The sequence below is a fragment of the Eleutherodactylus coqui genome, chromosome 1 (genome assembly GCF_035609145.1).
Source record: "Eleutherodactylus coqui strain aEleCoq1 chromosome 1, aEleCoq1.hap1, whole genome shotgun sequence".
NCBI classification, from domain to species: domain Eukaryota; kingdom Metazoa; phylum Chordata; class Amphibia; order Anura; family Eleutherodactylidae; genus Eleutherodactylus; species Eleutherodactylus coqui.
In genome coordinates, this window is record NC_089837.1 from 214,401,133 (window position 1) to 214,426,954 (window position 25,822).

Sequence of the window (25,822 nt, forward strand, 5' to 3'; positions counted from 1 at the left end):
ACATATTTAGGTAGAGACTCTCCCGGTTTAGACCAGCATTTGTGTCTGATCTGGTCGATGATGTGTGCACACTATATAATTTGGAAGCTACAGAAATACCCCGAAGCCTGCTGGAGAAAATATGATCTAGCACACATGTTTTCCTATGAAGCCTTCTTTTTATCACATCGCAAAGCACAAACTTTGCCTTTTTAACATTAGAAACACATATTGTCTATTGTGAGAAAAGCGCAAGCAGCAGCGATACTTGTGCAAGAAAAAACATCGCTGACCCTCAGATATCTCATGAGCAAAATTGTCATTTTGCAGCGACTTGGTTTACACCTGCTTTGATTGACCAATGTTGCCTATGTGAGCAGCACTTGCCGGTCAGACCGGCATATAGTGTCTTAGACTACCAACGCATAGTTAGGGAATCGGCGCGGCCATCTTTGTCTGTCCAGGATTGGAGGGTTGCTTTAATGACAGCTGGAGACGGCATATTAGGCTCTATATGCATCTTCCCTGTCTGTCCAGTGGAGAGCACTGTGCTCTCCGATCAGAGACATAGTAACAGTGTGTTCACACCTTTTGATCATACTGTGGTTTTGCTTTGGTTTTTTGGGCTGCATGTTCAACCCGGCAAGTTCAAACCTGTGGGAATCGTCTCATAGAGCCGGAGGAGCTGCGCAGATCGATATATGGAATTTGGAATATAGTGGGAACAAATGAGATTTAGTTGTTCCCACATCTGACATGTCTGATAGTTGCGGGTCCCTCCTCTGTCTTCTGCACCTATCTCCAGAATAGGAGCCCTTCACGCCCATTCCAGCTCACCTCCTTCTGTTTTGAAGTTGCCGGAATTAACAAAACTGTTGAAATGGTTCTACCCTGTTTCTCTAACACCCATAGGAGATGCTATGCTGTTAGTGGCTGCAGCGAGCAGCACTGTATACCCATCTCTGCTATATTTGGCTAAGATAAGAATACCCCTTTAAAGTTAGCCTGTAATGCAGTCTGATTCAGTTGCACTGTAATAATCTGTCAGTTCTACTATCAAAGAGCTCTTGTTTTAAAATGTTTTGACAGGTGCTTTATGTTCCAGTCTGTGAACCTCATTCCAGTGTAAAAGATGCAAATCCTGGCATGCTCACTTCTCCATTGTCATCCGATGCGGAGTATGATAAACTACCAGTGAGTATATCTATGTGTAAGCCCATGTAGAACCATTGAACAAGCCACAGTGTTGGTTGTATAGGTAGTTTTGATTGGTCAAGACTGGCTGTATTTGTCAATGGGTTGTAGTTATTGGACATGTTACTGCTATGCCTGACTAACAATCTAATTCTGCAACCCTGTGACACCACATTTTGAGAAATGATCGTCTGTCGTAGATACATGTGAGAATGATCTTAGATCAACACCATGTATCATAACAAAAGGGCTGAAACCCTTCTGGCACTACTCAGATTCTGTTATTGGGGATCTGCTATACTATACTAAGGTTTATTTTGCAAAGACCTTGAATTGACCAGTCATAACGACTGCCGATCAAGAAGGCATATCAATCAGTGCATGTTCACTTAGCTGCCCTGGAAGAGGAGCAACATGGATTTTTGTTCATGTTATCACCTCCTTAGCAATCAGAGACCATGCTCTCTGATTGTCACATACTGTATGTTAGATTTTTTTTTCGCAGATAAGGAGCTAGAAGATGAGCACTTGCTCATCCAGTCACTCCTGTGTGTTTTATGGTTCAGTGTGGTTTTTCTCAGTAAGAGAAACCATGTACTCTTGTAGGTATGATGCCCTTTAATGGCTAACAAAAATACATGATGTTATAGCGAGCTTTCGGATCTTCTGTGAACCCTTCGGCAGGCTTAATGAAACCGATTTGGTGACTCCCCTCTTGATCTAAATACAAATGCTCACACACAGAAATTTGAGAATGATTTGCACTTAAAACAAACAATATCATACAAGCTGAGCAGATAAGTAAGGTCCACTGAGCTAAGGAATAGGAAAGTTTTATGACGTGTGTTATCCCTCCTTCAGATCTGCAAATAAAGGAGATGGAACAATACCTCTGCAGCGCCACCAATTGGATGGCAGCATTCCTTCAAATCAGCGTATGAATTTTTATGCAGGTTTAAAAAAAAAACAAAAAAAACAATGATTTAGAAGAGGACATCCCTCTTGATCTCCTTCAGACCTTTCATATTCCCCACTGATGCAAGAATCCCGCTCAGAGGTTCATTCCATTCTTGAGGGTACCAAAAATGGTCATAAATTTATACTCCCAAATTCTTCTGTGACGCTGCGACTTGAAGTTGCCTTTCAGTATGATAACTCTCATCTGCTCTATGCTGTGTCCCTGACCACCTGTGGCAAAACATTTTGTGGTCACTGATACAGCATAGAGCAGATGAGAGTTGTAGTTCTACAATGTGGTACTGTGAAAATGTCTCCACATCAGTACTCTCAGCCACTGGCTGCAGATTCAGACACACTTACTGTAATTTATGCCAGAGACTAGCATAAATTATAGTGCAAATCTATGCCAGTCATAGCTTGTATTTATGGCGCACAGAGTCAAAGATGTGTCAACTTATTTTAGAGGTGTACACCTCTTAATAAACTTGGGGATTTTTCCATGGTTTACTACTGCTAAGTCTGGGATAAGATGTATACATTTCCTTAATAAATTGTCCCTTATGTTTATTTAAAAAGAAAAAAAAATTAATAAAACTCTCTGAAACAAAGAAAACACAAAAACATGCAAGCTATAACATAGTGAAAAGTGCCTAACTTGTCTTAAGTTGTACAGGATAGCCTATATTATAACTAAAGGAATGGCACTAGATTACAGTACTCCCCATCCATAGAGATGAGCAAATAAACACAAATGGGCAGCTATTATTCCGCATTGAGTTGCCAGGAGAGCTAGTCATCTAGTATCTCATATTTGATTCGATGCATAGATTTTGAGCACCTAGGCAACTGTTTATTTACCCTTTTTTAAAAATTTTTTATTTTTTTTTACATAAAGGATGCAGACCTTGCAAGAAAAGCCACAAAACCTATAGAGAGAGTTTTGTCATCTACTTCTGAAGAAGAGGAGCCCATTGTTGTGAAGTTCTTGAAAATGAACTGCAGATACATCACAGATGGGAAGGTGAGTTGTGCCATGGTAACCTTTTAGTACCATGGATCAAGGGTTTTCAGCCAGGCTAGAAGGAGTTTTCATTTGCTCGTGTGCTATTTTACATTACACTAGAGGTCGCCAATACTTGGCAGGTCACAAGGGGAAAAGCCTCTTAAAGATGTATAACCTAATGATATGGCTTGTACTCTGTTACATGCCAGTGAGGGTTTTAACCCACGTTCTAATAAAACTGACATCTCAGGTGCCACCAGTTCTCAGTAATATGCAGAGCTGCAAACAACTGGGAGCCATACATGGCAATACTTGGATTGCAGTTAATATCACTACACTTTTCTAAAAATCCATAAAGCAAAACTCTGCACTACAATGTGCAATTTGGGTAATATTGGTTTTATTGAACTGGCAATCCACAACAGCAGCATTTGGAAGGCAGTAATTTGGATATAATCAGGATTTGAAAAAGGGGATCCAGCGGAGTATAAAAAACAAAACACATTTTGGCCAGTGTAGGCGTGCAGCACATATCGGGGGATGTGCTTGAGAAAGGGGGTGAAGCTTTATTCTCCCCCCCCCCCCCCCCAAATGCTTCGCACACCTACACTGGCCAATGTTTTTTAATTTATTTTTTTTATTTTTATAATGTGCTAAGACTGCAAAGTCCGAAAACCAATTCTAAATAAACATTGTTAATTTGCACTCCTCTGGATCCCCTACTTCAAATCCTTTGGGACACCACTGCGGTTTACTGCAATCCAGGATTAAGGGGTGTTCTCATTGGAGACCACCCTGTGAAGTAAGTGAAGTAAGTGATCTCTCCTTAAGTCCCATTTAGACACAAGCAATCTTTTGAGCGATAACTGTTGTGTCTAAACGTGCTGCGTTTGTGCAGTGTTCGTGCACTATATGTTCCATCGTTTATTTCTAGCAAGCTAGTAATCAACAATGACTATTATCAACACCGCATGTTGACAGCATTCTTTCAGCTAGTATCCCGCTGGGACTTCCCAGCGGTGTACCAGCTGAAAGCTCAGAGAACAAAGCAGCTGTCAGCGCTCCTGCTGTTTCTCGGAGCTATCAGTTCAGTGGGACACCGCTGATAACTGCGAGAACAAATCAGCTGTTTGCATATACAAAGCAGCGGCTGTTCTTTGAGTTATTTGTGGTGTCCCGCTCCGCCAGTATTTAACTCTTTAAGTAGCTAATTAGCTACTTAAGAGTTATGCAAAGATGATCGCTCAAAACTGTCACATAAAACTGCTGTTTAAGCGATTTTTGAGCAAACATCTTTCAGTCTAAATGCACCTTACTTTTTTTGTGTATGGTAAATTACTTGGAGAGCTGTGTCTTTTTTCTCACCTATTGTTTGCATCTTCTACATCCAAAATTCTAATTCGGGGTCCCATTGACTCACTCTCACCTCCCCCCCCCCCCCCCCCCCACACACACACCCATCCTCTCTGGATGTCCATGTGATCAGGGCAGGTTGATCTGAAGATCTACAGATTATTCAGTTGCCTACAGGGACTTCAGGCGTGATGGACCGTCCTATCCTGGGTGGCCCGATCACGCTAGGTAAGTCGCCTCTAATTTATTCAGAAACCCTTAAATACATAGCGGGACTACACAGTAAAATATCAATATTTGCAGATGATACAAAATTATGCTAGATAATTAATACAATGGAGGACAATGTACAGCTACAAAAAGACCTAGATAAACTGTGGGCTTGGGCAGAAAAATGGCAAATGAAGTTAAGTATTGATTAATGTAAAGTTATGCACATGGGGAGGAGAAACGGATGTCAACAAGACACACTAAATGGGGTACTGCTAGGGAAAAGTGATATGGAAAAAGACCTGGCGGTACTAGTGGATTGTAGACTAAACTGGAGCAATTAATGCCAGTCAGCTGCTGCAAAGGCAAATAAAGTCTTGAGTTGCATTAAAGGAGGCATAGGGGCGAGGAACAAGAACATTATATTTCCACTATATAAGGCACTTGTCAGATCCCACATGGAATACTGTGTACAGTTCTGGACGCCGGTGCTCAGGAAAGATGTTGCAATGCTTGAGGGGGTTCAAAGAAGGGCAAACTAAAAAGAGGCTATCTAAATTGGGATTATTTACTCTAGAAAAAAGACAGCTAAGGGGTGATCAAATAACTATGTATAAATACATGAGGGGACAATACAAGGATCTCTCCCATGATCTGTTTATACCCAGGACTGCGACTGTAACAAGAGGGCATCCTCTACATCAGGAGGAAAGCAGGTTTAATCGCCAACACAGAAGGGGGTTCTTTACTGTAAGAGCAGTGAGACTGTGGAACTCTCTGCCTTAGGTCATGGTGATGGCAAAATCCATAGAGGAGTTTAAGAGGGGACTAGATGACTTTCTAGAATACAAGGATTTCACAGGATATAGACATTAGGTGACGAGTGGGGTGGTTGTTCCGGGTCTAACAGTCAGGTAGGAACTATCAAAGGTTGATCCAGGGATTAGTCTGACTGCCGTTGTGGGGTCGAGAAGGAGTTTTTCCCCCCAAATAGGCAAATTGGCTTCCTCCTCTTGGTGTTTTTACCTTCTTCTGGATCAACTAGGGGTTGAAACGGGCTGAACTAGATGGACATTGTCTTCATTCAGCCTAACATACTATGTTACTACTTCACCCCGGAAGCGCTGCCTTTGTTGATTATAAATAAAATATGATTATAAGATAATTCAAAATCCTCTTTTTTTTTTTTTTTTTTCTTTTACATTTTACACAGCGCCCCACGTTTTTTGGAATTGGGGTTGTACATGGCAAAGTAGCGGTCACAGTGTTGCAGTTACAGACTAACAGAATAGCATAAAAGGAGTTTTGTAATGGCCAAAAAATCCATATTATATGAAAAAATGAACATAATTTTGTATAATGTAAATGTCCACTAGGTGTCCCCATAGAACCCTAGAATGTACTATTATATGAAGCAGAATACAAATATATTTCCAGTTTCCTTAAGCCAAGATTAGGTAATTCATCATAAATCACAGTAAATAACAGAGCAATAAAAACCATTATGAAATAAATGGCAGTAGTAATGGCGATCCCATCCCTGTCTCCCACCAATTGGTGCTTATATAAAGGAAACTCCAAAAAGTGAAGTTTGTAGGCGTTAGGGAATTTACATCCATCAGAGGGTATAGCACTACAGACATGTTTACCACGGCTTCCGATATACAATCCGACCATTGCAGGAACAAGAAAGATCTCACCCCTGACTTTCAGAATACAGTAGTAGAATACAAAAGGGATAATAAATAAGAAAAGGCATAATCCAGTACTGGAAGCACGCTCACAGAGAAGCCGGTGGTTGGGGCTGACATCAGAAGCTGTGTGTATGCTGAGGAGGGGTGATCAAAGCCCTTTCCCAGCTTGGAGGGTGGATACTAACATTGACTTCCAATTGGAGGGGTCGCAGTGTCAGGACGAGCACTGGCAAACACAGAAGACCATGAAAAGATTTAAAGGGAGAACGAAAGAAAGCATGTACCAGAAAACCACATAAATAGGAAAAATAGGAAACAAGAAAAAGTTAAGAAAAAAACTAAATTGAGAACAAAAAAAAGCTATAGCAAAAGTAAGCAAGAACATGGAAAATGTAAGGATGCAAAATGAAAACTTCCAGGGGCACAAAAACTGGGAGTAGGCAGGGAACCAAGGATACCATTGATGGGTTTGATAGAACAAAATCAATGTACAAGTCACAATCTGTTAAATGGTGTTTTGCATATTCAAATACAGTCGGATGTAATTTGCAATCCGTTCTTTTAATGAACGTCATCCGGTGTCAGAGCACACTGTAATTGTTCCACTGTAGTCATTGACTCTGAGAAATGGTTAAAGGGGTTGTCTCGCGAAATCAAGTGGGTCTATACACTTCTGTATGGCCATATTAATGCACTTTGTAATGTACATCGTGCATTAAATATGAGCCATACAGAAGTTATTCACTTACCTGCTCCGTTGCTAGCGTCCTCGTCGCCATGATTCCGTCTAATTTCGGGGTCTTCTTGCTTTTTTAGACGCGCTTGCGCTGTGCGGTCTTCTCCCTTCGGCTCTGCTCGGCAGCATCGGCGTTTTGGCTCCGCCCCTTGTACGCATCATTGCGTAGTTCCGCCCCCGTCATCTGCCGATTCCAGCCAATCAGGAGGCTGGGACCGCAACACATCATGGGGCGGAGCTACGCGATGATGCGTACAAGGGGGCAGAGCCAAAACGCTGATGCTGCCGAGCAGAGCCGAAGGGAGAAAACCCATCTGCGCAAGCACGTCTAAAAAAGCAAGAAGACCCCGAAATTAGACGGAACCATGGCGAGGAGGACGCTAGCAACGGAGCAGGTAAGTGAATAACTTCTGTATGGCTCATATTTAATGCACGATGTATATTACAAAGTGTATTAATATGGCCATACAGAAGTGTATAACCCCACTTGATTTCGCGAGACAACCCCTTTAAGATCAAACTAATGTCATAACACCAAAGTAATTTCTAACATTTATTAAGTAGCTCTTTGAACTGTTGACAGAACATAGATCCTCTTTATAATGGTAGGTCTAGTGAGCGTACGTAGACCCCCATGGGATCCTGTGTACTGTGATATACCCTGCAAGAGTGGCACAGTGCAACTCATGACCAATCTTTGAGATTCTTGTTCTAGCTCATGACTATGCTGTTCCCTCGGTGGCGTTCTGTAGGAAATCGCTGGATAAAGTGACTTGAAAAACAATACTATCAGTTTCCCCTTGATCATAGCAAAACACAAGTCGTGACATATCAGTGGTGCAAGCCAAAAGGGAAATGGCAATGAAGTATTGTAATTGACTGCACTTGTGTCTATAGAGTGGGTGCTAGAGTTAGGAGTCACATTCCAAAAATTCATAAAACTGTATTTCATATTTTGTTCAGTCCTAGGTTCTAAGGGTGAATGCAGATGGCCGGGTTGGATCCTGCTGCGAGATGCAACCCGTGCCCCTGCAGTGACCCGCGGCTCACCTCCTACCAGCGTCTTGTCTCTGCTCTGCTATATGCGGCTGGCACACAGCTGCACATGTGCAGAGCAGAGCCGGTGCATGAGGCTCACACAGAAATATGACATGCTGTAACTTGTTTACCGTGCGAGTTGTCACTCGCGGCTGTCTGCATAGGATTGCGTTAACCAATGCAATCCTATTGCAGCATGAACAGGTGGAAATTCTGCAGGAAATCTCGCCGCAGAATTTCCGCCGCTGTGCATTCATCCAAACTTTCAGACAGAAGTCTTCTCTTCGCAGTTGCAGTGTAATTTATTTCTTACTGCATTAAGGTGTGTTTGAAGATTTAGTGCTACAAAGTAACGATCGCGGAAACTTCTGACTCCCAAAAACCTGTCATCTCATTTTTGTATTTGCTTTGATCTCCCAGACTTCTTCCTGTCAGTTTTTTTCAAGTTTCTAAGTGCCTTTCGATAGTATGTGAAACTGTACTGACTGGCACTTTGGCTTTCTTGGCAATTTCTCTGTAGGACAGACATCTGTAGGAATTAGAGATGAGCGAGTATACTCGCTAAAGGCAATTGCTCGAGCGAGTAGTGCCTTGTAGCGAGTACCTGCCCGCTCGAGGCAAAAGGTTCAGGTGCCGGCAGCGGGGGAGAGCGAGGCAGAACGGAGGGGAGATCTCTCTCTCCCTCTCTCCCCCCCCCCCCCCCCCGCTCATCTCTAGTAGGAATAGTTTGCATCAAATTTACAACCATAACTTGCTTTCTGTGCTGTAGAGCACTTACATCCCCAGAGTCAGTGGTACGCCTACTTTCAGCCCATAAGGTTAGGTTATAGGGCTAAAAGAAGTGACAGATTCCTTTTTAAGTATGCAACAGAACTAGTGTCCCGTGTAAAATAATTTACTAATGTGTGCTTTTTTTCTGCATTCTGATATTTTGCTTTGCTCCGAGGGTTTGATAATGGTCCACACTTACATGCAGACCCAAATGTTGTTATTGTTCTGGGTTGCCAGTTCAATAAAACCTATATTGTATAATGGAGTGCTTTTAAACATTTTATTTTATTTTATTTTTTTCCCCTTTTAAGGAAAGAGTTACGGAGATACTTAGACTGGTATTTACATATGCTGGCCTAAGGATATGGTGCACTGTACTGATGTCTGACAAGTTTCGATTTGTTCATTTCTGGCCAGTCCATGTGCCATACTGTGAAATCTGCATCAGCTGTGAGCTGCCATAGATTTCGGCTACAAGTTATGCAAGTTTCTGGTGTAAATCTGATGGGCTGTGGGGGTCATGAGCCCTCCTGTCAAGCTTTACCCACTTTCTTGAAAATGGGCGCAAGAGGCATTAGTCGTTAAAAAAAATAAATAAATAAGTTTTGACTGAACCCCATCAACTTGTGCCAAAAGTGAAACTTTTTGATGTCAGAGTTTTGGTGCAAGTGCATTAATAAATCGCCTCTATGTATATAAATGAGTGGCAAGATTTTTCAATAAGGGTATAATAACTGCATATGTCGAGGCAACATTTTTTTAAAATCGTGAATGCTGTTGTCAATGTAATTTTTTTTTTTTTTAATACACAGGGTGTTGTTGGAGGCGTTATGATAGTCACTCCTAACAATGTAATGTTTGATCCCCATAAGTCGGATCCACTAGTGATTGAGAATGGCTGTGAAGAATATGGACTTATTTGTCCCATGGAAGAAGTAGTCTCTGTTGCACTTTATAGTGACATTTCACATATGAAGATTAAGGATGCATTGCCATCGTAAGTTGTAACTATTATGTGATCTATCTATTCTATTTTATATCATTATTTCTTATTGTCTCTAAGTCAAGTACACCCTACTTATATGGATGACCTTAGCACCCCTAACGCTATGATCATCCACTGTGCGGCATTAGGGCTAGGGCAGTACTGCTTGGAGACCTGTAGCTCTTGGAGTATATGTCTCACCGCTTGAGCACCTAGACTATAGATGTATTACAAGGTTACTTTACTTGATCTATCTCTATTCTTAGGCCTCCCTTACACTTGGATGTTGATTGTTAATGGGGCAGGATATTTACATCAGTAAGCATTATTTTCCGTAGTATGTAGCAATGCATATGAGCACACTTGCAAAAGAAAAGTCACGATCGATCACCTTAAAAATCCTCTTTTGTTAAACAAAAAAAAATCACTGAGGCAGAGAGGGTATCAAGATTAAAGCAAGCCCTTCACCGAAAATAACTCCCTGAAAGTAAGATATTTCTATGAGCCACTACTACCTCAATTAAGCCAATACATTTTTATAAGCCCAGGTATTGCCTTTTGAGGAAAAATACTTCATACCCAGAGAGGCAATATATGTTTAGGGGCTGAAATATTGATATTAATGCTGAAATAATTTGTGCTAATGCATTTATACAGCAGTTCATTTGTTCTCCAGCGGGAAACAATGCTATCAGCACTACCCGCAGAGAACTGCTGATAAGACCGAAGGACGAGTTTTAGGTTGGCCTTATTTTAACGATCAGCTAGCAGTGCACAAAAAGTACAGGATGGGCGTGCATTTGGACGCAACAATGATCGCTCAAACGATCGCTGTTAAGCGATTTTTGAGCGATCATCGCTTCGTGTAAATAGCCTTTCAGAGATGACTGAATAGTTTTACCTGATTGGTCAGTTTTGTGAGTCCTATCCCAATCTGGAAATTTGTGGACTTTAAATTGGATGAAGAAAATGTTCTCATCCCTTCCATTTGTTAGGGTCTTCCAACAAATAATATTGCATACTTGGCAAACCGAACAGTCTTGTGCTGCTTTTGTGTTATGCTATATTGTTCTGAAATGGATTTCTTAACCTACATTCCTTCTAGTTTTTTTTTTTTTTTTACTGGGGTTGTTCAACATCTCAAGGTTTGTTATGAGACTAAGAATGGTTTGTCGTTGTGCTTTACCACCAACCATGTCATTCACTGCACATATTTCATATTATTTTCCTTTGTGACTTTATTTGCATTTATCTTTTCAATCTATATTGTTGGCATCCTTTTACACTCATGCCATTTTAGTCCTTTTAGAGTATATTTTAGTTACGTTTTTAGTTGTTGTTTTTTATTTTTTAATTTTTGTTTTTATTTTCATTTCTACCATTCCACACGCATCCGACATTTTCCACCAACAGCGATATACCCAAGGATCTTTGTCCTCTGTACAGGCCTGGAGAGTGGGAAGATCTCTCATCTGAAAAGGACATCAATCCATTCAGTAAGTTCAAATCCCTCAGCAAGGGGAAAAGGCAAAATGGGGTTACTGGTGTAGGCACTGTTGAGAAGAATAAAATTGCAGAAGTAGCCCCCGAACAAAAAGCAGATACAAATACTCCACCAGATAACCTATCCAAAGTGCATTTGATGGTTGGTAATACAATCACAGGAGAGACTGAACAGAAATTCTCTGACATCATCTTGGATTCTGACACCAAAAAAACTGGTCATTCTCAGGTAGAAGAGGACTTCATAGAGTTAGTAGATTCCCTATCACAACAGAATGGTAACAACATCTGTGAAGACTCAGAAGGACATAAAGTGACTCTTCTTGTAGACTCTTCCAAGACGTCTAACTCTGCTTCTCCTAAGGCGGATTTCAATTGCAATGGGACAGTAGAAATCACCTCAGAGACTCTGACCTCAGACTTGCTAGCTAGGATTAATATTGGTGATATGGCCTGTGAAAAAGAAAACGAAACCAAAAACATAGAACTTTGCTTGAGTCCAACTGAAGTGAACGCCCCTGTTCCTTCCATGTATGTCACTGGTAGCGATAAACCACAAGAAAAAGACTCCACTTGCATTCAGTCAAAATCTAAAGAGAAACATGAGGAACCTACTATGATAGCTTTAAATAATGAGAACGTACAGCGACAGTCAGGTCCTGCCTTAGAGGAATCTCCAGATTCTCTATCGCCTTGCTCTACTGAAGACAACAGCCAAAAGGAAACTCAAATGGATAGTGAGTCGGAACTAAAACTATGGCTTCTGAAAAGAATGCAGGGACCAATAGAAGGTGAGATCTTCTGTTCTTTGCTTTCCTTCTGTCACTGCCTTAAAGACAAATTATGCATGTAATGACCCTGTAGTGACACTTGCATAGGCCATATGGGTATAGGAGATGCCGGAGTAAAGAGCAGCAGGTGAAGCATGTTTTTAACCCCTTAATGCCGCAGCCCTTTTTTTTTTTCGTCCCCGCCCCCACCCCCCTTATCGACATCTCTGTATGAGGGCTTGTTTTTTGCGGAATGAGTTGTATTTTTAAATAGCGCCATTTACTGTATATATAATGTACTGAAAAACTTGAAAAGTAAAATGAAAAAAAAACCCAACATTTCGCCATTTAGTGCATCTTATTTCTACGGCGCACAAACTGCAACAAAAATGACATGATAACTTTATGCTATGGGTCACTACGATTGCTACGATACTAAACTTGTATAGTTTTTTTTTTTTCTTTTTTTACTGTACTCCTGTTTGTTTTTTTTCAAAGACATTTTAATTTTTTTCAATTATTTTCTGCCGCCTTTTTCTGTGCACAATAACTTTTCCATTTTTTCATCGACATAGTTGTGCAAGGGCTCATTTTTTGCAAGATGTCCTGTAGTTTGTTAGTATCGATTTGGAATACATATGACTTTTTGATTTTTTTTTTATTGCATTTTTCTGGGAGACAGGGTAACAAAGTGCATTTCTGGCGTTCTTTATTTTTTTTTTTACGGACTACGTTCATAGTGTGGGGAAAATAATAGGCTGCTTTGATAGATCAGACTTGGGGAACTACAACATGCGATGCTTCGATCGCTCCTGTAGTATGACGTAATGCTATAGCATTACGTCATACTGCATTCTGACAAGCAGCCTATCAAGCCACCCCACAGGGATGGCTTAATAGGCAGTCTCCCAAGGCAGCCCTGGGGCCTTTCAGAAGGCCCCCGGCTGCCATGACACCTGTACGGCTCCCCCGATCTCTCCGCGGGGGAGATCGGGGGATTTAAATGCCGCTGTCAGAATTGACAGTGGCATTTAAAGAGTTAATAGGCGTGATCGGCCACACGGCCGATTTGCAGCTATTGCCTGCGGGTGTCAGCTGTAATAGAGAGGTCGCTACATAGACTCAATACATAGATACAGTAAAACTAAGCTTACTGTATAGTTTAATATGCAACCAGCAATTGCTGCCAGTCTGCCCCATTTCATAGTGGTACTTGCAGCTCACAGTAAATGCTGACAATGTGTTCATAGCGGCATACTGCACTATAGGCATATACCGAATGGCCACTTTTTATTATTGGAGATATCCAACTGCTAGCAGTTACCACAAGTTAAGTGGCGGGACTGAAAAACTCTGAAAATGACAGGAAGGGTTTATATATTCCTGCTGCTTGCACTACATCCTATTTTCCTATTCAGTCCATTCTTAGTATACTTTTGACAGAATTGTATGAGAAAACCCTTCAAGGTTGGTAACTTTTGAGATAATGGCCCCAGGTAGTCTAGTACTGATCACCATGACTCTTTAAAAGCTTCTTGGATCACTCGATTTAGTTTTTTCCACTCTAATGTGGATTCACCCTGAAACTGATCCAAAGAAAACTCGCTCACTTGATTTTGTGGTCAAGTGTTTAATACCCATAAGGGAAATTCCAATCGTGAAAAGACAAGTGTCACTAATACAGTGGCCAATCGGGGTATATCGCTTTTGATTTTTATCTTCATAGTTTTCCAATTCCATAAAAAATTCAAATGTTTCCAGTTCCATAAAAAAATCTTATTTTTTTTTTTTTTGTTCAAGTTGTCTTTAGAAATTTTTAGGTTGGCAACCCTGTGGCCCATGCTATGTTCTCATTGCTTTCGGGTTTCACTTTTAGTGCATGTGCTGGGGAAATCTGCAACAAAGGGAAGCTCTGACGTACTGTATGCCAATCAATGGCATATGTCATGCATGGACATGTAAAAAATATTTAAAGGAAGTTGTGGGGCAGAGCTGTAGAAACTTGCAGAATGTAATAGGAAATCTAATTTATTTCTACTTGCCCAGATATGTTGCCATCTAAAGAAGAAAAGAGCAAGACCCCTCCTATGTTTCTGTGTATCAAGGTTGGCAAACCTATGAGGAAGTCCTTTGCCACCCACACTACAGCAATGGTACAGCAGTACCCAAGGAAGAGAAAGCAGCCTGAATACTGGTTTGCAGTTCCACAAGAGAGGTTAGTATTGTGTGTATTACACCTATGACATCCATAAAATGTGTTTCTCAAATTTTTATTTGACCGAGGAGTATAGCAAGTCAAGAGGTAGGAACACGTCAGTAACAAGAGTACAACTACACAATATGCCAGCCTGCACTGTGTAATGAAAAATAATCAAGCTGTATGAGTAAATGGAACATGCAGATATACTTAAAGAGGCTCTGCCACCTACTTTCAGCCCTATAAGCTAAGCTGAAAGTAGGTGACACGCTGATTCTGGGGATGTAATACTTGCCTTTCCCAGTGTGAGCGCCAAACGAAGCTGCTCAATGCATTAAGCTCAGTATATTAAGTGGTGGCGTTCGACACTCACACAATGGGAATGACAGGGGCGGTAAGTAGTAGATGTGCTTCATTGGCTTATTACAATAGAATGCTTTGTGAACACTTTGTGCTTTAGGTGGGCATCATTAAAATGATTTAGGAATGCGCACACACCGTTACAATACGGTTCAGGCTCGGCCTGGCCCACCGGGGAGCCAGTGGATCTCCCGGTACACCCCGGAGCCAAGAAGTATACCTCATTGTAAAGCATTGTGTGCCATCTGCCGCGTAGCTGTTACATGTTTTTTTCCTGAGCAGCACACATAAGCCTGTGACCTCTAGTGGGCACACAGATGTTTGCAGCGCCAGCCTCCTAAACACCAAGAGGAGCTACATCTCCCGATGGCATCTATTAGACTCAGTGCTCAGCGATCCCTGGTTTCCTCTTTCTTCTCCTCCATCCCTTCACCGGTGTTTATTGCTACCTGCCGCTGCCTTGCTGAGCAAGCAGTGGAATTGACATTCACCCAGAGACCCACTACCTCAGGAGGGTCCGTGATGAACGTATTCATCACAGTGAAGCTGCCCTCCCCAGGACCCATACACCTGGTAGCAATGCCAATATAAAGGAGGCATCTATTTTGTACTTGTTCTATTTATGGTGTGTGTGTGTGTGTGTGTGTGTACTTTATCTCTCCTGTCACTTGCGCTCTTTCATATCGCTCGCTCTTTATCTCTCCACTGAGACAGAACCCTTGACTGAGCCATAGGCTATAATGGGTAAAAAGTTTCTGCAATATAGCTCAATGCTCTCCATTTCACACGTTAAAGCCTACGTTTCAATCCAAGGTTCTGTATTGATGATGATCCCAGCATTCGAGATAGAAGCTGATGGCAGACCCAAAAATGAAATGTGACGGAGCCTAAGGCGACTTTCAGACGATCGTATTTTAACTCCATATTTGGCTTGGGATTTGCAAACCATAATATGAAGCCAGTGTTAATCTATTTATCACATGTATAAAACACATAGTAAATTGTCCCACCTTGCTTCATGTGCTGCAGCTCTGTTCCTGTCGGCAGGTATACTCGCACGCCTTCACATTGCCATCCGGCTGCTTTGGCTTTAGTTAGACACATAAATTCCATATACAAGATTCCGGCTTTTGTGAGATAGTTCCTGCTTTATTCATATTGACTTGTGCTCATGACAGACAGAGTACGCGTTTCGGTTCACATAGAACCTTGCTCACCTTTTTTTAAAAACGAAGCCTGACCTATTTTTTGCCTCCGTATTGCTATTTTCTACTAGGCAAATATGGATCAGTATTTGCCAAATAGAAAATAAAATATACAAAGACAAGTACTGATGCTATACAGTGTAATCTCATCTGTAACACGTCCGTAATATGGAACATGTTCTACTTTTAGGCCCCTTCAGATGAGTGTATTGTATCAGTTTATGTATTTAAAAGTCTGCAAGGAAGTGTAAAAATCAAGAACACGCACAACACTTTCCTTGTTTTTGTATACTGCAAAAAGACAACTGCTTGAGAACTGTTGGCTCTTACATATTCATATACAATTATCTGTTGGATGGATTCCTTATTTTTATACAATTGAAGTGCTTGTTCTGACAACTTGGAGTACCAACTTAACCTTTTCTATATTTTGATATGTCTGCCATTGACTTTGATTATATAAAACCGTATACAGTAGTTGGTTCTGTTATGGTATCTGTAATTTTATGTATTTAGCATATTTATGTAGTAAGCTTTATCCTGGTGACCTATTCATGTAGTAAGCTTACTTCTATGAGAAAGGCTGAATACACACGTTCGGGTCTGATCACACAGCGGAATCTGTCCCTGTGCCTAGCCGGTGACCCCTTGCATACCTGTCTGCAGTTGTCTCTTCTGTATGGCAGATGTGCCGGCCAGCGCACATGCGCAGTACAGAAAATACCGTTGCTAGGCAATGACACTGAATCCGGGACATTGCGGAAGATCCACGGATCGGGCGGCTTCCATTGACTTCAATGGAAGCTGTCCGCATGGAATCCACGCTGGAATAGGACATGCTACAATTTCTCTCTCCGTGAGCGGAAAATCACAATTGGTTTCAGCTTGTTGACATGGAAAAGCGAGTTTCCATAGCATGTCTATGGGCTGTATTTGCTGCGGGATCTGGAGGCGGATGCCTGCTCCGGGTGCCACAATTCAAATATGCCCGTGTGCATTTTGCCTTAAGCTTGGTTCTGCACCAAAATGTGATAAAATTCTCAGCGAACTGTGAACGCATCCCTAATGAAACACTCGCTCTGAATTATGGCATCATACACGCAGTGCATAATGTGCATGAGGCCTAAAAATAAGCAGCAAATATTTGCATGTAACTAAAGTCAGTTCTGCTGGTGGGCCTTAGGTTCTGTAGTCTGATAGGGTTAGAACACTGAAAAATTATTTTCCCAATTTGAAACACTCATAACTTGTGTTTTAATGAGACTCAATTACATAAATTTGATATCAATGGAAACAAACTCAGTTTCAATGGAAACAAACTCCATTTTATCGCACAAGATCAAATAAATGTTTTCCACATCAGAGTTGTTCAGTGTGAGCTCCTTTTGTCACTCCACGCACATCGAGCCTGTAGTCCCCTTCCTGCATACATGTTGCAGCGTATCATGACTGACTGATGCAATGGCTTCTGTGATGTATGGTGGGTGGTAAGGGTAGACTTCGTCTTTAACACTCTTCCAGAGAAAACAAATTACAAGGCGTAAGGTCTGCGGGATGTGGAGCCCAAGTAAGACGTTCACAATCTTCTTGACCTGCATGGCCAATCCATCTGTTTTCTAGTCGCCTATTGAGCTCACTTCTGACTTCCTTGTGAAAATGGAGAGGGGTTGTCCAGTCCTAACCCATTTTTTGTCTGTTACGTCAAACCACGTTATTTGGGTACTGCCTTTCTGGACACAGGGCGTTGCAGAGGTCCAATGGGCTGACATTTCTCTCAGTGAAGTAAGTTACTTAGCATTTAGTCTTTCTTATTCATCTGTTCGTTCTTAAAGGATTGTACTTGAACGCTTTGTGCCTTTCTTTGTTTCTCCATCCTACTTGTCATCCCGGACTACTGGACTGGTTTGGACAGCTGCAATTGGCGCTCTCCACATTGGATGTCCATATTGGACGAGATTGTGTGCAGAAGGCTATCCAGGCGGTCAGGTGTTGTGGTGCACCCTGCAGGAGCAGGGTCTCCCCACTCCACCAAGCGAGTCTGTTCCTGCACATCCACTTTGGGGCGCTGTTCCTTTTTTATATACATTTATTTGTGCTGTTGGAAGATGAGACCTGGGATTTCCTACTCCAGCTGTGGCAGAAGCCGTATCTATAGCATCCACGTACGAAATCCCTGTGGTGGTTTCTTCATAAAAAAGTGTCTATGCACTTTCCTATAGGTTATAGCGCAAAACATGATCATTTTAACATTACGTTTAACTTGCCCAAAAAGTGGAAGGCTGCTTCATCACTAAGCACTAAAGAATCCATGAACCTTTCAGTTTGCATTAGCATTTGCATACTCATATAGAAAGAACGTCGTCTCACTTTGTTGCCCGGTTTCAGGGCCTGTAACCACTGCAGTCAGTAGGAATAACATCGGAAATATATGCACAAAATCTTCCACAACCGACAACGGGATATCCAATCCTCTGCTTGATCGGACAGTACGTTTCTGAGTACACGTTCCAGAAATCAAGGGCATAAAATACTCTCCTGTCTTTGCTGGCAGCCATTTTGTCTTGTTTCTGGTTTCAAGTGATTATTTAGCCAATGATTGTCTCGTGTAAAACCACCCTTACTTCCTAATGGTAACTCAGTTGCTCGCAGAATCTGAGTGGATATGCCAGGACAATGGCATGTGACCTCTGCGGCCTCTGATTGGCTGCAGCAGTCAGGTGGTAGCCATTCTGGATTCTCCCCTACCAATAGATAAGTAGCTCCTTTGCAGGGGACTGCTGCATGGAGCACCTTACATCCAAAATAGAGGTCCTTAATGGCCAGAACATGCAGCCTGAGGTTCTTGGAGAATGTATGGAGGCTTCTCCGAGGAGCGCCTCTACATAACTGCTTGAAAGTAAAATCCCCATGAGGGCTCCACCATTACTGTGTATTTTTGTCTTCCACAGGAACAAGTATTACTTCACCACTGCCGTGATCACCATGTTCTGGCCTGCCCCATTTTTTTAGAAAATCAAATTAGATGAATGAATCTTGCAGCAGTAGTTTATATTCTATCATATTTGAGATAATGTTTTTATTAGTTTTTTAGAAAGGTCGAAACATATTAAACATGACTTTCAGTATTACATTTATTTAAATAATCAGAGGGTTACGGAGTTGGGGAAAATGCCCAGAATTACATATAGAGTATTACTTCTTATAGAGTAAAGAAAGTAAAATTCTACGTTTTATCCCTAATTTGATAAATCCCTACTGTGAGGGTCACAGATCTGGTTGTTGGGTTCCATAGATGCATAGTAGGTACCAAGACGACCAGATTATTTCATATACCGCTTCACGGTCTGCAAGAATAGCCGCCAGTTTCTCATTAACTATAATCCATGACAATTTTTTGTTTTAACTAAATCAACACTAACTGATGTTTTCCTACAGGAGCAAGCAATTGCTAAACGTGCAGCTAGGAAACAATAAGATATCCATTTATGTTTAATGTGTTTTTATTGAAATCTTAACAGATTTATACATGTAAACAAAAGAATTCAACCTGTATCCGGTCGCGCTTAAGAATTTTGGAAAAACAGCTGTCATATGAAGCATCAAAAACCTCTGCTAAAAATCTTTCTGGTGCATGCTTAACAACTGCCAGACTAGAAAGCTCAGTCACTCCTGCCCTGGGGGTTTTGCGGGGTTATGGAATATGGGGGTCAAAGCTCCCCTGCGAATTGCAATGTCACCTCTTGTAGTCAGTCTGTCCCATACGTCGAAGCAGTTCCGAGTCAATTGAGTATGAGGCAAGGCCGCTGGTCTATCCTCCAACAGAATCCACGTCGGTAATCGCAATTGGGCCAGATCAGGGCTGTCTCTAAGCGCACCCATTGCTTTGAGGCTGCATGATGGTGCCAGTCTACCAGTCTGGTGAGGAACGCAGCCAGATAGTAGACTTTGAGGTCTGGGAGACCCACTCCTCCCCTGAGCTTTGTGCGTAACATGGTTCAGTAACTAATACAGCTATTCCTCCCTCGCCACAGGAATCTGCAAAACACTTGTTGGATCTGCTTAAAGTAATGTACTGGTAACTTAATTGGTAGGGTCTGGAAGAGGTATAGACATTTTGGGGTCACATCCATTTTCAGTACATTTATTCTCCCGAACCAGCTCAACTGTTTACCTGCATACCCATTCAGCTTCTTCGTCCCCTTTTCCAGTACAGGAACGTAATTAAGATGGTGTAAGGATGAAACCTCTGACGCTAAATGCACCCCAAGGTATTGTATGGAGGTTGAACGCCATTTTAGGTTAATCCGCTAAGCGGGCTACTTTACCGGGTTAGAGAGAGATGTTCATGGCCTTTGATTTGTGCAAGTTAACTTTGAAGTTGCTCAGGTGTCCAAAATTAGAGAATTCCCGCCGGATTGCCGGAAATGAAATGCGCAGTTGGGAAATGAATAGGAGAAGATCATCTGCATACAAGGCTGTCTTACAGAGCTGGGTCCCAAGCTGCAGGCCCTGCTCATTAGACACAACCAAATGCTCCATAACAATGGCGTACAATAGAGGGGATAGGGGGCAGCTCTGTTTGTACCACTCCTAATAATAGGTATCGGATTCAACAGAAGGCCATTCACCTGGATCTGCGCAAATGGGTTCCTATACAACGCCAGGATCCAGTTCAGAAACCAAGGCCCCAGACCTAGATGTGTCAGCGCGGAACTCAGATAGTCACAGCTAACGCAGTTGAAGGCCACCTCTGCATCCACCGAGAGGAGGCAAAATGGCTGCGGCAACTGTTGGGCCTGGCTAATTAGCAGGAGTGTCTTATTGGTATTGTCCCTAGCTTTCCGTCCCTTTTATAAATCCCACTTTACCTATATGTACATGGGTTTGCAGAATTGGAGCCAAGCGGCCTGCTAGAACCTTGGAAAATATCTTAACCTCCAGATTGAGGAGCGAATTAGGACGGTAACTGGAGCATACCCCTGGATCTTTCCCTGGTTTGGGGAGCACCATAATATGGGCCATAAGCGACTGGAGAGGGAAAGGAGCTAAGGTGATATTTGCTTAAATGTCTCGTTTACGATTGGAGTGAGGATTTCACGGAATTGTTTAAAAAAAAAAAAAAAGCGGGGTGAACCCGTCTGGGCAGCGGGGCTTTCCCTGCCGGAGAGGTCTTAATAGCCTCACTGATTTTTTTTCCTCTGCTGTAAACTACGACTCCAAGGATTCTCTAGTCTCTCCCGGGATACTCGGGTCGTTCTTCGTATATAGTCATCAAGTTTAACTTTCCAGGTGGCAGGAGTCATATCAACCAACTGACCCTGTATATTATAGAGGCCATGATAATAAGCAGTGAACGCTTCTATAATCTCCTTGGGGTTATGTCTTTTGGCATGTACTGTCCGCAATGTGGGGTATGTATGTGAAGTTAGTATTGCGAAGAAAGCACACAAGGAAGCGTCCACATTTATTGGCATGCTCATATGAGTAGCGTTTCAGGCTATCTGTAAACCACAGAGATTTTTGATCTAGGAGGTGCCTCAATTCCTCTTTTGTATTCAGAAGTTCATTCTAAGTGGAGTTCCTGACTGGCAGAAGAATTTCTCCAGATTTGCTATTTTAGCTAGTCTAAGAGCTTTATGGACGAAGCTGTGTAGCTGAAACTGATGCCTGTCCTGATGTGCAGTCTCTCTCGGGGTCTAACTGGAAATTTAAGTCTCTCCCTAACACTACCACTCCCTCTCTGAAACCCCCCAACTTGCCCAATATGGTTCTACCCACTTGCACAGGACTCTGATTGGGAAGGTACAACGCCGCAAGTGTGAGGAGTTTACCCCACATTCTAACCTTCAAGAAGACGAACCGCCCCTCCGGATCAGTCACGTCGTCCAGAACCTCATGTTGTACTTACTGCTCTGTGTATCGCTATTAACACCCCTCTTGACTTGGTTGGCGGGTTCATGCTATGGTACCATACTGCAACATGCTAATCTCAAGGCCAGTATGTGTCATGCACGGAAGTGCGTCTCCTGAAGGAATAAGACATGAAATTTCAACTCATGCATTTTGTACAATATCTGATTTCTTTTTTGCACCACATTGAGGCCCTGGACATCTAGAGAGCAAAAATTTAACTTGGCCATGTTTAGGGACCACAGTTATAGCGCGACGTAGACCACCCAAAATGTCAGCTACAAGGGGGAAGGACCACAATACAAAAAGAAGAGGGGAAAAAAAGGGAGGGGGGGGAGGTAAGCAAGAGAGATAGGTAGAAATAAGAGCAAAATAGGATCCCCTAGGGAGTAGGTGCAGGAGCTACCCCAGAGCGTCAACAGCCACTTGGTCTCTATCCTATACCAGACGGGCAAGAGGAGAAAGGAGAATAGGTAATATGGTAGGCAGAAAAGAGAAATAGGAGAACAAAAAGCAAGTCAACACAAAAAAACACTGAATTGAGTACACTCAGAACCAGTTTAATGAGGTTCACTTAGACCCAAGCCTTCTGCACTGCGAGTCTCACATAGGGTAGACTGTTGGATACGCTTTGATTTGTTCGACCAGATAAATGTCAACAGTTTGGATTGTAAGCGTTTTAAGTCCGCTGCTGGGATGGGAATGGGCAAAGCATGGAAAAGATATAGACTTTTTGGAAGCCATGTCATTTTAATAGAATGGATTCTGCCTAACCATGATAGCTTGTAGGAGGCCCATGCACTTAGATCTTGTTCTATATTTTTAATCTGAGAGGGAACGTTGGCTCGGTATAATTTTTCAAAAGATTCAGTGAGGCGTATCCCCAGATTATAAGGAAGACTTTTTGTGACCCAATGAAAATTTTTAAAATGAAGTTTCAATATCTTAAACAAGGAAGGGGGTAAGTTTAGGTTTAGAGCCTTGATTATTCTAACATATTTGATTACAATGTAGACAGTGGTTCAGTTTTGATATAAGTGAAGTGGAGCTCATCTTGACAGTGTGAATATTTGCCACTCTGCATTCTGATAACCTTACTATATAAAGACATCCAGTTAATGCCTGAGCCTCAGAGTTGCTTATTCAGGTAGCTAGTTTGCTGGCTTATTTGATTGTTACCAAGTTAATTATATAACTTTTAATGCAAGAGTTGCACATTCCACGGGCTCTGCAGTTTGGCTCATTTATTTTACTATTTTAGTGTGTAGTTATGTAATTACAGAACAGTGGAACGCTCTTGTGCAGAAATAGTGTATCATGTAACATGAGAACATGCGTTAGGAGCCCCCTGTACCTTGTAAAGAGGTTATTCTATACCGTAACCTGTCAACCATTTTTTTAGGACTAATTCACACACACATGCTGCATTATGTAGTTTTATTTTCAGTTTACTGGCAGTGTCTTTATGTTGGACAGAAGTATATATTCACCACTGTCTGCAGTTCCGAATAGTACACCAAGAGTTATAACTCCAATGGGAGCTGTAATGGTGGCCATGCCAGTTGTCAGCCAGTATTCTCAGAAACCAGGATAACTAAAAATGTACAGAATAGAATGCTTATTAACTGGAGAGAAGAAATCCATTCCTGGTCATTTTATGTAGATTTTTTTTTTTTTTTCTTAATCTTTTCCTTAAAAGGGGTATTCCCATCCCAATGTTTCACAGCCAAGATGGAAAACCACTGCTACAGTTGCTGGCCGTCCAGATAATGACTATGAAAAAGCCAAGCTCTTGACTGCAGCACTGCTTGCGTAGCTCCCATTGAACTTGGGAAGTTACAGAAACAGCTTTGCATGCCATGCTCCACTCTTTCCATAGCTCTCATCCACTTCAATGAGAATTACGCAAGCAGCACTGCACTAAAGCGCTCGGCTGTTTCCGACAGGTGATCGGAAATGGATGGATTTTCGCATCTGCACTATGAAAAGCCAAGATTGGAACAACCCATTTTATTTTAGGTGGTATCTTTTTAAGCACTTTGTTCCCAGTTTTTAGGGCAATTTCTCACACATTGAATTTTTTGTTTTATGCATTCAAATCTGTAGAAGCGTAATACTGGAGCAGATTTACTAGGCTATATGTGTCTGAATTCTGTCTTAGTTTGCGGTAAAAAGCTGACATATGCCTTGCCCCACATTTATTCAGATACCGCTTTATTTTGCTAGATACGTTGTCGCTTAAAATGAGGAAAGGGTCGTGGTAGTTTGGAAGAGGCATAACGTCAAATGCCACAGTATGCTACACAGTACACCAACCAATAGATGATGTTAGACAAAAGTTTGGCCTATTGTCCCGGGTTTCCACATGGATCACAGAGAACAGCATCCAAATAGAACCATTCGCTTTTGTTCCTCAAATGGAGACCACTTTATTCTCCATGGGTCATGGTTTTCTTTCTAGCAGAATAATGTAGAGACTTACATGTATGTGTATAAATGAGTGTGTTGGGCGAGATCAACTCTCAAACGTGTATGGGCTGCCTAAGTTCACGCTAAGGCTGCTTTCACATCTGCGTTGGGGGTTTCGTTATGGGAGCAGGACAGGGCAATTCCCTGGCCAAACGAATCCGTTTTATGATGGAATGAAACGGCTCCGAATGCACCCCATCTTTTCCAGTATTTTGTGCCGGATCTGTGACAACCTCTGTATGGAGGTTCCAGCACAGAAGTGAAAACTGCCTAAATACAAGATGGGATTAGTATGTGTTCCCAAATGTATGTGCATCTTTTATAATGTTGTAGATGGCCTAGTTAGACCTCTAACGTTGGTGTAGATGGTGGAGCAGGGTGTATATGCTTCTTTATGCAAGCGGCAATGAAGAGCAGAGACATATATACATGCCCTAATCCAGAAAGAGCAGGATTATAATGCCTCCCCCAGAGATCAGGAATTGGCAGGGGAGCTACGTACAGAACCTTGTGCATTATCTATAAGCACCATACCTAGTTCATGCTGTGGTTTGCCAAAAAAACCATGGACCGAAAAAAGCTGAGCGAGTGAGAGACTTCAAGCGCATCCTTACACGTTTCGTTAGACATGACCTCTGAGGGTGTGAAATGGAACTTGATGTGAACTGGAGTGCCAATAATTACCTCTTTTTGTGTTTTAAATAGTTGATTTCAGAGGCGGGCGCCATGTCCTGGTGACATTGTAGATCTTGGTCCCTCCCTACTTTTCTATTTGAAATACACAGTGCTGCTTTCCCATTATTGTGAGGCTCATGGGAGTCACACAGATCACTACCCACATGTTTTTTTTTTTTTTTGTTTTTTTTTTTACATCCTTGGTGAAGATCCCTTTTCAGTGTACAAACAGTCTTTCCTTTTTTGAATTGTTTTTGAAAGTGTAAGAACAATGAAGACGCAAAAAAAAATTCAGCTTGCCATTCAGTCTCGGATAATGCTAAAAATACTAAATGCAGCATTTTTTCTTCCGTCCAAAAGCCAGAAAGTTGGCGGACCCCATTGTAGTCAATGGGGTCCATCTGGCGCAGTTCAGTTCCATCCAGAGACTGAGACGTTTTGCTGTGGGGATTACCCTTTATTACTCCCCGCACAGAGCAGGAAGGCAGAATCCCAAAGTCGGTTTGGAACCACCCTAAGGCTAGGTTCTCACACTTCGGAATCCCAGCATAAATCTTGCGGATTGGCCGCAGGGAAAAACCGCAAGATTTCAGCCGGGAAAGTGCTGCTTCAAAACCCATGGTACTTAGCCGCAGGTCTTAAAGCGGCCTGGCCGCTCGCTTTTTCCGTTGCGGCTGTTGCTCCCATAGAGGAGGGCGCTGCCGCAGCAGAATTAAAAGGAAGCAAAGTGGACTTGCTATGGCTGGCGAATCAGTGCTGGTTTCTGCTGGCTTTGCCGCTACTGATTCGCCGTCCCGTGGGGATGAGATT

The 25,822-nt window shown here is 42.1% G+C and overlaps 1 protein-coding gene across 4 annotated transcripts in view; it reads left to right on the forward strand.

Moving 5' to 3' along the window:
• NCOA7 (nuclear receptor coactivator 7) overlaps nt 1-25,822 on the forward strand; it is a 159,626-nt gene that overhangs the window by 96,879 nt on the left and 36,925 nt on the right. For 3 of the 4 annotated variants that reach the window (XM_066605512.1, XM_066605511.1, XM_066605515.1), the window contains 5 exons: nt 1,069-1,173; nt 3,029-3,154; nt 9,751-9,935; nt 11,337-12,217; nt 14,243-14,411. In XM_066605512.1, coding sequence (XP_066461609.1) covers nt 1,069-1,173; nt 3,029-3,154; nt 9,751-9,935; nt 11,337-12,217; nt 14,243-14,411 — 1,466 coding nt within the window. The remainder of the gene's footprint in view (nt 1-1,068; nt 1,174-3,028; nt 3,155-9,750; nt 9,936-11,336; nt 12,218-14,242; nt 14,412-25,822) is intronic. The other variant, XM_066605516.1, reaches the window with a different exon arrangement.